The sequence below is a fragment of the Ascaphus truei genome, unplaced genomic scaffold, assembly GCF_040206685.1.
Source record: "Ascaphus truei isolate aAscTru1 unplaced genomic scaffold, aAscTru1.hap1 HAP1_SCAFFOLD_2225, whole genome shotgun sequence".
NCBI classification, from domain to species: domain Eukaryota; kingdom Metazoa; phylum Chordata; class Amphibia; order Anura; family Ascaphidae; genus Ascaphus; species Ascaphus truei.
In genome coordinates, this window is record NW_027455140.1 from 1 (window position 1) to 13,745 (window position 13,745).

The window sequence follows — 13,745 nt, forward strand, 5'->3', positions numbered from 1 at the left end:
CACCCCCCCATTCCCCGTGACTCGCGGCTCACCCCCCGTTCCCTGTGACTCGCCTCCCGTTCCCCGTGACTCGCCCCCCCCCCGTTCCTCGTGACTCGCGCTCCCCCCCGTTCCTCGTGACTCGCGCTCCCCCCCCCCCCCCGGTGCCCGCTTTCCCCCGATGTGCCGTCCGGCTGAGTGAGGCGTGTGCAGGCGGTGGCAGGATGCGCCCTGTGTGTTCCTGTGTGGGGCCTGTGTGGGCCTGAGGTGCGAAGCTCCGCGCGTGAAATAGGAGAGTTACTGGCAGTGCTGTGACTTACCTGAGGCTGAGGCGGGACGCGCAGTGACTTACCTGAGTTGGAGGTAGTGCCGGGGAGGTAAGGGAGCGGCTGGGGTAGGAGGGCCGCGCTTCCCCTCCGTCTGGAGCCGGTGCAGGGCGGCGCACGTCATGGGGGGGGACGGACAGAGGGAGGGGGAGGGGGGAGGGTGTGTGTGTGTGTGTGTGTGTGTGTGTCCTGTGTGTCTATCTGTGTCCTGTCTGTGTATCTCAGTGTGTGTGTGTATCTTTGTGTGTGTGTGTGTGTGTGTGTATCTCAGTGTGTGTGTGTGTGTGTGTGTGTCCTGTCTGTATATGTGTGTCCTGTCTGTGTATCTCAGTGTGTGTGTGTGTGTGTATCTGTGTGTGTCTCAGTGTGTGTGTATCTTTGTGTGTGTCTCAGTGTCCTGCCTGTGTGTGTCTCCGTGTGTGTGTGTGTATCTCTGTGTGAGTGTATGTGTGTGTCCGGCCAATGAGAGGTGTGCGGGGGCGGGCCAAGGGAGCCAATGAGATTGCCGCTAGGGACACAGGGAGGGACACAGGGAGACACATACAGACCCGGACACATAGGACACTTTCAGAAATATATAGTAGATAAATACGTTGGTAAATAAATTATTTATTAACATTGTACATAAATACACACACACACACATACACACATTTCAGCGGCACGAAATCTTTATTTTCCCCATCTTCTCCCCTGTCAGCCAGCTCCACGCTCACTGCCGTACGCGCAGTCCTATTATAGGAAGGCTGACTAACCACAACCAACTATAACTGCCGCGCACTGCACGTGCACTGCGCAGCAAGCGCGACCTCCATCACACTTCTTGCATCTCTATTGTTTCTGATAATTGCCTCGTGTATTTACATCAAGGCTATGGGAGCTCTGTCCCCTTTCTGCTTGCAACCTTACAAGAAGAAGGAGGGCAAGGGAAGCGGTAGGAGGGCAAGGGAGGTGGTAGGAGGGTACGGGGGAGGGAGGAGGGGGGGGAGGAGAGGAGGAGGGGATGAGGAGGGGAAGGTCCATGCATATATCATCAGTATCTTTTAGCCTTTACAATAACACACTTCCCGCATCTACATTGTTTCTGATAAATACCTTGTGTATTTACATCAAGGCTGTTGGAGCTCTGTCTCCATTCTGCTTAGGTAGAACTGGGTGCTTCTCACTTTTTCTTCGACTTATCCCTTTTCTCTGCAAATTCAGGAACAGGAGATTCAACTGCTTCGGACCTGTTTTCTGATTTATTGCTGTATCTTCTTTCTCAGTTGCTGTAAATGCTGAACAATTTGAAGTAGTAATAATTTTTTTCTTTAAAGTTCCTTCTTTCAACCAACTGTCCAAATTCATGGTGAATTTAAATGTCAATAATTTCTCCTGCCTCTCTGTCTAAGCCCTGGGGGGGGTCCCTACCCCAATGCTACCTGTGGCCTCTCAATGCTGTGCTGCTCCGTATTACCTCTCTCCCAGTTGTGTATGGGGGGTGGGGGTGAGGGGGAGGGAGCCCGCAGTGGTGTTGGTGTCTCCGTCCCTCCTGGCGGCTGCAATTTTTAAATGTTTTATTTTTTTGCAGAACACTTCATTTTACCTCATGGAACACCAGGGTTTTTTTTTTTTTTAAAAGACCCCCACCGCCCCAATACATTTTTAAAAGACCCCCACTGCCCAATACATTTTTAAAAGACCCCCTCTTCCCCAGTACATTTTTAAAAGATCCCCACCGCCCAAGTAAATTTTTAAAAGACCCCTGCTGCCCCAGGGTGGTGGGGGGGGGGGGGGCGAGATAAGCAGCAGTGGCGGTGCTGGTGGTCAGCGGGGGGGGGGGGGGGGGGCGAGGGAAGCAGCAGCGAGGTAGGAGGTGGTATGGGCTGCACGCACACACGCGCTCTAGCAGGCACCGGAAGTGGTGCACAGCTAGAGCACGCTCCTGCAGTCCTGACATGAGAATGGGTTCAGTGGGAGTGTTTGAGGGGAAAGCCGCACTGTGAGTCCATAGGCGGAACCCCTGGGACGGTTCCACGGAACCCCATTTGGGAAACGCTGCTGTAGTGGACACTCTTTTTATCTGGTTTTAAACACATTAACATTGACTACCCACTATCCACTGTATAGTCTGTGCAAAGGAATTCACTTTTGCCATCTGGCGGATAGGCGCAGAACTGCACCCAAACAAATCAGAATCCAGGTAATCAAGGAAATCAACAACGGTAAAGAGAAGTGTGATTGGCAGCCTTCATGGAAGATTAATGAGTGAATGCTATAGTGTGGTCAGATAAGCTCACCGTTTGTTGCCTTGTTTAGATGAGTTTGCAGAATGTTCCAGTTTCCAGTCCAACTACTGTCTAACTACATATTCACTTAAGAATTCCCACTTTGAAATGCACAACTCTTAAAATGCAATGCTCAACCCTGCAATGCTGTCCCTTAAGTGATTTCAGATTTATACATCTAACAGTCACATGACCTCCCCCAATAAATCTGCCTGTTACAAGCTGGACAAAAACTCTTACATCTCTATTTACGCCTCCTTTTGGTACTTCTACATTACTCATCTGTGACCCTGGCCACTCAAATAACCCTACTGCTGCCTGCTACTCTGTACTGGTATGTATGAATGTATGTATGTATGTCGTTATTTATATAGCACCATTAATGTACATTGTGCTTCCCTGTAGTAATGCACATGACAATCATATAAATAACAAATAATACAAATAACAGGTAATGGGAATAAGTGCTTAAGACAAAAGTAAAATTTCGGAAGAGGAGTCCCTGCACCGAAAAGCTTACAATCTAATTAGTAGTTAGGAAGAACGTACAGAGGCAGTAGGAGGGCATTCTGGTAAGTTTATCTGCAAGGGGCCAAGCTTTATGTATCATGTGTATAGTATTAGCCTGTAACGCCTATATGCCCGCAGACCTGGCCAGTCCCCAGTACTGAGGTGAGTAAGGGTATAACACGCACCCACAGCAGTGAGGGCGTGCCCGAAGTGTGGTAATGCGTTGCCGGGCCTGGTGAGAAAGGGTTAACGTATACTTGCTAGTCCGGGGAGCCAGAGGTCGGAGGGTAATGTCCAAGTGCCAGAGTTCAAGGGTTGGAGAGAGCAGTGTAGTGATGTCCGTAAGCCAGGTTTCAAGGTTAATATACACTGTTTATTATATATTCACAGCCTTTTAGCGCTATATACACCATTCTTTTTTTCCTATTTAGGATAGATTGTAGAGGAGACAGGTGAGAGGCAGGAAGGCCGGACAGCAAGAGGTCACAGTAATCGAGATGGGAGAGAATGAGGACCTGTGTCAGAGTTTTCACAGTCGAGCAACAGAGGAAAGGGCGTATCTTTGTAATATTGCAGAGGAAAAAGTGACAGGTTTTAGAAAGTTTTGAATGTGAGAGGAGAATGTGAGAGAGGAATCAAGTGTGACCCCTAGGCAGCGTGCTTGGGCTACTGTCAGGAATCTGCCCCTGGGTTTGGCTGGAGCCCATCCATCCGGAGCTTTGCAGGTTCCAGACAAACTATTCCCTGCTTCTGCAATCACCTGCTTCTTGCTGCCTCCTGTGCAGCTCTGGGCTGATTGGCCTCCTGTGCTATTTAGTTCCTGCCCTCAGGAAGTTGCTGGACAAAGTCTTTGCAATCCAAGTTGCAAGTAACTGTGCTTGTCACAGACTCTGTTTGGCCTGCTAGGCCTCCTTGTGCCTTGTATCCTGCACCTAGTCCCCTGCTGCCTAGGGCTTCTTGCATAGTAGCCTCGGCGCTGCTTCCTTGTTCCTGGCAGATTTCGCTTTTGCCGCGCTGAAGCGGCTACGCTGATTTCCCCAGCGTTTCCTGTGCCGTGTCTGCACCTCTGGTTCCTGCTTCCTCCAAGTGGAGTTTACTTCTGGCCTTTTCCTGACGCACTTCAGCACCTTCGCTGAAGCATCTCCGCTGCAGTGGCTTCTCTCAAGGTTCTAGCCTCCTATGCTGAAGTACCTTCACCCAAGATTTCCTGTTGATGACCTCGGCATGTTTCCTCAACCACCGCTCCTGTGCCGCCTGCCTTGACCCCTGCCTGGATAAAGTTAACCCTAGTTTCTCCAATCCTGACCTGTCTATGTCTGACTATGGAATCCGCACTCCGGACCTGACTCTGTGGCCTAAGGTCGGTGCTTATACATCCCCACCTCAGCCCCGCGGTCAGGTACCATTTTGTGGCAAGCATGTACGTTACAGCTACTACAGTAGGTGAATTATAGCACTTCCAACAGTAATGTGGAAGGAGGTAGTATTGCCAGGTTTGGGTGGAAGTATGAGGATCTCTGTTTTTGCCATGTAAAGTTTAAGTCAACGGACAGCCATTAGGGAGCAAGAGGTTTTAGGAGATGGGAGGGAATGAGGTCACAAGGGCAAGAGGTAGAGGAGAAGAGGAGATAAGCAGTGACACATCCTCCTCTGAGACAGCGGAAAAAGAGTAAAGAAAAGCAGGAGGAGAGTTAGGAAATGGAGTAGGATTGGAGGAGGAAACAGAGGGGATGTTCTGACGTATGGATGCCACCTTTTCCTTAAAATAGCCAGTAAAGTCCTGAGGTGAGATGGAGGAAGAAGAAGAGGCATCTGAGGGTGGTTTGAGTAGAGAGTCAAAGACAGACGTGTTGGCATGGGTTAGACTTGTGTGTGTTGATTAGTGAAGAAAAGTAGGTTTGTTTAGTCTGAGAGTGGGCAGAGTTATAACAGGATAGCATAAATTCATGCCCACTGCCTGACAACCACAGCTACCTGCATGAGCGAAATTCTGACTTCACTCCAGTACTTCTGCTTCTGGGCAATGGCATTCACTTTTTGTCCAGACACTCTTCTGTTGCTACATACCAAAATTATTCCTGTCACTTGCCCAAAATAATCCCTGTTTATCCCATATCTTGAATGGCTTTTGTGATGCAACTGCCACCTCACGGTGTTCCTTCTTCATTCTTTATATTCCAGAAAGGGAAGCCCTTTGAGCTGGCGGTAGATGTTGGTTGTGGAACAGGGATATACACTCGGCCACTGGCACCTCATTTCCACAAGGTGATTGGAACAGACATGTTTGAGTCCCAGATAAACGAGGCCTTGGCATCTACTTCAGAAGATAATATCTCTTACCAGTGAGTATCTTACCCTACATACCAAAGCTATTGTGATTTTCCTATGAATGGACCACAATAGTGAACAGCAAAGAGCTTAAAACATACTGCACCGACACACTTTATTCGAGCAAATACCCGGTATGTACCTGGCAGATACCTGGAATGCGCCACTCCTCACCTCTGACAAGCCCCGTTGCATATGCCTTCCCAGCCTGGGTTCATGCCTGGCTGATGGGTGGCTGATCTGTTAAATGATAATGATTAGGATTTAATAGGCTGCAATGCTTCGCGTGTCTACCAGATGGCATAAATTCATGAATTGTAATGCAGTATATATATATATACTGTGCAGTATTGCAGCCAGCAGGAATAAAATGCTTCAATCCCTGCTTGGAAAATACCTCAATGCACTCGGGCAGAAAACAGTCACAAACCTCAATACACCCGGGTATACCCGAATTCGTGGGACTAGCCAAGCTCGAATAAAGTGTGTCGCCAGTGTAAAGCTTTATGAATGCTTTCTAACTCTGTCTACAGCATACCCATGGATTTTCTTCTATGATAGTCACAGCTCTGCCAGGGCATCTCATAACCAGAAGTATCACCTGCTGTTGCCGTTCTCAGCATTAACATAGAACCTCTGAGAAGATACAGGCTGCTTTGCCCTTCTTTTTTTTCTTTCTGTTTTGCAAATCTTTGATTAAATCCTAACCCTTCCCTTGTACCACCCCCAAGCTTCAAAACTTGACTGCTTGCCATGGTGCTTTCCTCTGAAAACCACTCCTTTTCTCTGCAGTGTGTGCCCCGCTGAAGAGCTGGCACTGGATGATGCCACTGTGGACGTAGTGACTGTTGCTTATGCTGCTCACTATTTTAACCTTGAAAAGTTCATGCAGGAGACAGCCCGAATCCTGAAGCCCAAGGGTTGCCTGGCTATGCATTGCGCGGTTATACCGTTTAAGATTCACTATGGGGACTGCTCTGACGGCTTGTCGGCCATAATTTCTGAGGTAAGGGAAGACTGTTGTGCTACTGCTGATGTACCTGGGTTGTTACTTTGTGTCTTTTGTAGCAGTTAATTCTAATATTTGTATTAAATGAATTAGGAATTAAAGAGATTGTAGTGGAGAACAATTTAACATGGAATTATATTCCTGTAGCTAGCACAGGCTTTGGCCCAGTTTATCATCTAAGTGTAATTGTCCTGAATATTAGAATTAAACTAAAAGGAAAAAATAAAGCGAATAAAGGAATCCTTCAAATATGGGCAATTTGATCAATTTTTCCATTAGTTATAAACTTGTACAGCTGGCGCCGATTAACTCTTTTTTTGCTCATCAGAAGCAATGAGGCACTCAGAATGTGACAATCACTGATACAGTATGTGGCATTTTCATTTTGCAGGCCTTTGTCTTTCTTTGTAAATATGTGGATAAAGAAATTGCACACGACATTAAAACCCAATACCTAGACATCTATAAGGCTGTACCGTTTGCAGACAAAGAAAGGTAAGGAATGATCAAATCTCCATTCCCCTACCCTTAGAATAAATAGCAATTACTTTTGTGGATACTGTTACAAGAGTACTGTAAGCCTGGATAGAAAGCATTCTGTAAAAGCTAACTGAGGTGGATATCTACTTTTCAAATTCAATTTGTCACTTGAGTTGTTAATGTCACTGAAAACCCTCATATCCACAGTGCTAACAGCCTCCTCTCTACATAAATCTTTATGTTCAATTAGAAGTTCTCCATTCAATGAGTGCTCATCCTAACTGGGATACAAAGAGCCTCAGGGGACTGAGGGCCTCATTCAGAAAGCCTCAATAAGGCCCTTATCGAGCACTTATTGACCAAAATGGCTACTCGTATTCAGAAAGCCTCGATAAGTGCTCAATAACGGCCTGTATCGACACAAAATTTTATCACCAACAGAAATTCGCCAATTGAGTGGCGATCAGCCGCTTATCGACCATTTTCTGAAGGATCATAAACTTGCGCGATTCAGATACCCGCGAGTCGGCTGTCGCGACCTATCGCAACCCTAAAAGGTGTTCTTCTCCCTAAATCCAATTCACCTCAAACTTTTGGTAAATTGGTGGGGAGATGGCCTCGATGAGCTACGATGTGTCGGGACTTAGAAACAATCAGGCCCTTTTCCTGCCTCGGATTGATGCCGGGGGTCTCCGGAGCTGATAGCCATTAATAGCAGCTCCGGACCCCCCCCGGCATGCATCCGATGCAGGAAAAATGCATTTACAGCAACTTCATTACCTTAGCGGCTAACCGCTAAGGCAATGAAGGGGTTAAACACCCGTGCCAGGCTTACTGTAAGAAACATACAATACAATACAATACTGTGGCTAGCGAGGGTGGTTGAAGGGGGAATTCGGCCCTTAGTGGCTGTTTAGGCATTGCGGGGGGGGTTGCGGGGAGACTTAACCCCTTTATTACCTTAGCGGTTAATACCGCTAAGGTAATAAAGGGGTTAACCCAACCACTACCCCCCCGCAAGGTCTAAACACCCATCCTTAGGGTTAATACCCCCTTCACCAATCCGTGAGGCCTAAGCTCCCACCCCAGACTGATTATACCCACCCTGTACCCATTGAATAGTATACTGCTGCGGCAGACTTTATTCTAACAAATCACCGGTTTGTCCCTGGCTGGTTCATGGAATGCGACACTGTTCACCTGGAGCATGCGGCGTTCCCAGCCAGGGGTTATGCCCGGCTGACGCGCGGCTGATATGTTAATTGATAATGGTTCAGGATTTAATAGGCTGCAATAGGCTTCGCGTATCCGCCAGATGGCATAAATTCATGAATTGTAATGCAGTATATATATATATATATATATATATATATATATATATATACTGTATAACAACAACCCCTATAACCCCTAACATACAGTACTGTACACATACCGTACTGTACAGTACCGACACACTTTATTCGAGTGTGGTCGGTACCGCAAGCCGGGAAATCTCCCGGCTTGCTAGTGGCCGCCCCTCGGCGTGCCGCGCGTCATAGACGCGCGGTCACGCGTCTTCGGGAGCGTGCGCCCCCTGCACGCGCGTCCAGGGGCTCCCCGAGGGAGCCCTGGTGTCCCGCGATCGCGGGACAGCGGCAGGGGGTTCCGGGGGACCCGGCGGACCCGGCAGCGGTAGGGAGAGCGCCCCGATCGGAGGGCGCTCTTCCGCTGCTTCGGCGCGCGCCCGTCACTCTCGGGCGCGCGCCAGGCTACTGCTGCGGCAGAGAACGGGCAAATGCTCGAATAAACTCTGCCGCAGCAGTATATGCACATAAATGATAGTATGGGCCGGCGGGGGCGAGATGTGTTTGCAGCAGAGAGAGATCCGCTGCTCTCTCTGCGCAAACATCGGCACATTAAAAATTATTTAAAATACATTTTTATTCATAGTGTAGATGTGCAGGGGTTCTCCGGAGCTGAACCGCGTTGGTTTCAGGTCTGGGGACCCCCTGCTCCCCGAGATACAGCCCGCTTTATGAGGTGCCGGTATCCCTCTGCATTTAAAGGTCCCGATCACATGACCGCGGCATGTAAACCAAGCAGAGGGATACTGGCACCCCCTAAAGGGGCCTGAATCTCGGGGAGCAGGGGGTCCCCGGACCTAAAACCAAAACGTTTCTGCTCCGGAGACCCTCTGCACATGTACAGTATAAATAAAACACATATATAAATAAACACTCGTTCCTTACCTTAGCGGCTATGTGCTATGGTAACGAAGCAGCATTTCTGTATTTTAATAATATTGTACAGTGAGCAGGGGGTTCCCTGAGCCAGAAATTAATGCTCAGGGGGCCCCCTGCTCCTGCACAATATTATTAAAAATACCGAAATGCTGCTTCATTACCATAGCGTATAGCCGCTAAGGCAACGAAGGGGTTTACCCACCGTGCCCGCTTTATTGTGGGTAGCGGGGGTGGGTGAAGGGGGTATTTGGCCCTTGGTGTGAGTTTAGGACTTGCGGGGGGTTGCGGGTGCACTTAACCCCTTCACGATTGTAGCAGTTAATACCGCTACGGTTATGAAGGGGTTAACCCCTCCCGCTACCCCCTGCAAGCCCTAAACAACCACCTTTGGGGCTAATACCCCCTTCACCCACACCCGCTACCCACAATAAAAAAAACTCACACACAGCAGCCGCCCAAAAAATAAATAAATAAATCTAAATAAATAAATAAATAAATGAATATAAATAAATACATTTGAAATACATTTTTATTCATAGTGTAGATGTGCAGGGGGTCTCCGGAGCTGAACTGCGTTGGTTTCAGGTCCGGGGACCCCCTGCTCCCCGAGATACAGCCCCCTTTATGAGGTGAAAGTATCCCTCTGCATTTAAAGGTCCCGATCACGTGACCGCGGCCTGTAAACCAAGCAGAGGGATACCGGCACCCCCTAAAGGGGCCTGTATCTCAGGGAGCAAGGGTTCCCCGGACCTTAAACCAAAACGTTTCTGCTCCGGAGACCCTCTGCACATCTACAGTATGAATAAAACACACACATCAATAAAGAATCGTTCTTTACCTTTGCGGCTATGTGCTATGGTAATGAAGCAGCATTTCTGTATTTTTAATAACATTGTACAGTGAGCAGGGGGTTCCCTGAGCCAGAAATTAATGCTCAGGGGACCCCCTGCTCCTGCACAATATTATTAAAAATACAGAAATGCTGCTTCATTACCATAGCTGATAGCCGCTAAGGCAATGAAGGGTTAAGGCAGAATAAACAATAAATACATTAAATACATATTTTTAATGTGTGTGTTAAACCTCCCTGCCTTGACTGTAATCTGTGTAAGACCCCCTCCCCCTATTGTGTGTATTTAACCTCCCTGCCTTCACTGTAATCTATGTAAAAAACCCTCCCCCTATTGTGTGTGTTAAGCTTCCCTGCCTTGGCTAATCTGTGTAAGCCCACCTCCCCCTATTGTGTCTGTTAAGCTTCCCTGCCTGTGTTTCTGTGAGTGCAATGTACTGTATGTAAATGTGGGGAGGGGGATCCCATGTAAATAACCACACCCACACCCACTACCCACCTGCTCATGGCCCCTCCGCTGCTGCAAAACAGAGACAAAAATTAAAACATACAAAGTAATGTCCCCTAACCCCTTAATCACCATAGTGGTTATTAACCGCTACAGTCATTAAGGGGTTAACCCACCCTCAGACACCACTCGGGATGCCTACATACCCTCCCACACTAACCCCCCCCGTGAGGCCTAACCACCCTCACCCAGTACCCACAAGGGAGGCCTACCCACATACCGTTGGGGAAACACCCCCCCCCCCCACCCCCAGTACCCACAATAAAAACAATACAGTGACCCACAATAAACATAATTCTATTTATTAAATACATTACCCACCCCCTGTGCCCCCCCATAAATACATGATTTATTCTTTTACATACAGGGTTCATAACGCAGCCCCACGCGAGTCCCCGGTGGGCTGGCGGGGCACCTGGACAGACCTACAGGGTACCAGCAGCCCTTTTTAAACAGGTTCTGGAGGCCTGCTGGTGGGTTCCGCCAGCACCATGGCCCCCAGGTGGTCTCCTTGGGTCACCGTGGGCCACAATTGGGTCCCCACGGTAGGCCCGCAGATGTCTGGGAGCCCCGGGTCAGACCCACAGGTGTCTGCGGGGCCTCGGGTGGTTCCCACGAGGGTCTGGGGAACTCACGAGTGCTCACTACGGGTCCGCGGTGCCCCCACAGAAGTGGGACCACACATCATCATCCCCGCACCTACGGGTCGGCGGTGCCCCCACAGAAGTGGGACCACACAGCTTCATCCCCGCAGACTACGGGTCGGCGGTGCCCCCACAGATTTGAGGCCACCGCTTCATCCCCGCATGTGTCACCTGTGGAACCACCAGCCTGATACCCGTGAGATACCCGAGGAGACCTGCAGGTGGTCTCCAGAGGTCCCACGCAGAACCACGGAATAAACCCTGAATGTAAAAAAAATAAACCTGGCCTATACATTCAATACATACACCCCCCCCCCCCAACACCTACAGTACAATAATGTGCAAAATAACTATTTTCCCGATATGGATAATAGATTAATTGCCCATTATTAAAAACATTAACTAGCATATTAAAATAAATAAAGTACTACTGACCTCATTAATACGAAGTGTCCGTCGCCAGCAACATCCTTGTCTTGCCCACAAAATACAGAGCCAATACAAAGCCAATACATTGCAATTACATTCAGATATCAATTAACCCCTTAAACACCTTATCAGATCATAACCGCAAAGGTGATTAAGGGGTTTAGCCACACTGGCCCGATACCCACCTTTCACCCATGAATTTGTACAGTGGCTTCATCATGCAACTATATATATATATATATATATATATATATATATATATATATATATATATATATATATATATATATATATATATATATATATACACACACACACAATATATACACACACATGATGAACCAATATACAAATAAATGTAGAAGGGTTATCAAAACTATACTGTCCTACAAATAACACTTCTCCATACAGACACACTACATTACAATATGCATATATATTTTATGGGGGCTCAGGGTTTCCCAAAAAGAACTTGCTGGGGTTCTGTGTGTTGTTTGTTAACTTATTTAAAGCTGTCTCAGCTGGTGGAGGTTAGTGGCCCCTCCCTCCCATGTTTTAAGCCCCTCCCCACATCCCAAGTCAGCAGGTCCTTTTCATTGTACTGGATATAGATCCAATGTGGTCTTTCTCCCCCCTAATAGAGGTAAATGAGAATTGTAATCCTAATAGAGGTATATTAGTATTTTATCTGGTAGTGTTAGGACCTGGGAACTGGGTCTGCCTTGTCGTGGCTCGCAGGCTTACAATGCTTTGGCCAAAGGGTTAAACTAAATGACCCTATTTCAAGAGAATACATAAGTATTTTACTGTGTATTTTTGTCATATTAGATGTTGCATCGGGCTTCTCTGTTGCTTCCTAAATATTCTAGTTGCATTTCTCTGCGTATATTACTGAGTGTCTTGTAATCAGATCAGCAGTTTTCCTATTTGTTCTCTCGCAGGGTTACTGACATAATGGTTACATATACCATGTCACTGATGGAAGTCATGGGACTGCTTGAGGCAATAGGCTGGTACCAGATATGTAAGGAGAAGAATCCGGCTTTAGCCATGGAATTCCTGCAAAATACTGAGCAGAGGTACCCGATGAGTGAGCATCACTGGGATTGTATTATTTGTTTTCTTTACAAAGGGCCAACAATGCACCGGGCATAGAACTGCATTCACATAGTTTCAAAAACAGCAAAATTACCAATGATCGGTGGTTATCAATCTGTATTCTATTAAATCCTGGGATTCCACTGGTGGACTTTTGGCTCATGACCCAGTAATTTTATTTTTGGGATATTTAAACATAAAATAAATAAACATTTCAACTGGTAATTTAAACTATTGAGCATCCAATGATGTTGGGGCAACATCCTATAAAATTCCTTGGGGTGTTACGACGTTGCTTCCACCTCATTGACGTTTGGTCGTTACTAGAAGTGATCATGACCTCCGTTCTCTGACCTCACTTGACAGATCAGTCATGAGATCACTACACTACTGACACTAACACATTTAGGTATCGTTGTGTCTAATCTGGCAGTTGAATAATTATTTTCAGAACCGCTAGATTTTGATTTTCCATTGCCTGCTGCTGTTTGGCTTCATTGAATCCCCTTCTCCTCTCGGCAGGTTACGTGATACTTTGGGAGAATCTTCTGACCAAGCCATCATGGAAATCCAAACAACACATTATTGTGTTCTCGCCTGCAAGTCCTAACCTGCATTACACCAAGAAGAACACAACAACTTCTGAGCAGTGTCAGCACCATAAAATTCTGTGTTCTTTAAATAAAAATGTCCAAAACACAAAGAGCCAAGAAAGACCGTATGTCAAAAAATAAAGTGGATAAAAATATAATATATACAGAGTGAGGAGGTGTGCATATAGGGATGAGGGGTGTAAATGTAAAAGCAGTAGGGAGGTGTACTGTGAGAGAGTTTGTTGAGAACAGACAGGTTTAAAAACGTTGAACAAACTAGACCAGATTCCTCGAAGAAAAAGTTCCTATGGGATACAATAGAATTTTTGTCTTTGATAAAATAACTCCTCTGGCTCAGGGTTTTGCAGCTGGGAGACTGATTAATGACCCTTAAAGTATTTGTAAGCAACAAACACAGAGCAGTGACTTCAGCAAATGTGTTATTTGAACATCATCTTTATTGAATTTCCTGCCACGTGACACCAAAACATTTGCAGAA

The 13,745-nt window shown here is 47.0% G+C and overlaps 1 protein-coding gene across 1 annotated transcript; it reads left to right on the forward strand.

The window, feature by feature from the left end:
- Positions 1-171: 171 nt before the first annotated feature.
- LOC142477625 (putative methyltransferase DDB_G0268948) lies at positions 172-13,356 on the forward strand. Its single transcript, XM_075582327.1, has 6 exons — positions 172-356; positions 5,264-5,424; positions 6,203-6,416; positions 6,811-6,914; positions 12,497-12,634; positions 13,176-13,356. The coding sequence occupies exons 2-6, from the start codon at positions 5,363-5,365 to the stop codon at positions 13,261-13,263; spliced, it is 606 nt and encodes a 201-aa protein (XP_075438442.1). The 5' UTR covers positions 172-356; positions 5,264-5,362; the 3' UTR covers positions 13,264-13,356.
- The last annotated feature ends 389 nt before the right edge of the window (positions 13,357-13,745 follow it).

Excerpts from the sequence above, each read along its gene's own strand:
- LOC142477625 (XM_075582327.1), top strand. The coding sequence starts at position 5,363 with ATGTTTGAGTCCCAGATAAACGAGGCCTTGGCATCTACTTCAGAAGAT. Across the intron at positions 6,417-6,810 it reads TGTCGGCCATAATTTCTGAG|GCCTTTGTCTTTCTTTGTAA; the intron begins GTAAGGGAAGAC and ends TTCATTTTGCAG. Across the intron at positions 6,915-12,496 it reads CCGTTTGCAGACAAAGAAAG|GGTTACTGACATAATGGTTA; the intron begins GTAAGGAATGAT and ends GTTCTCTCGCAG.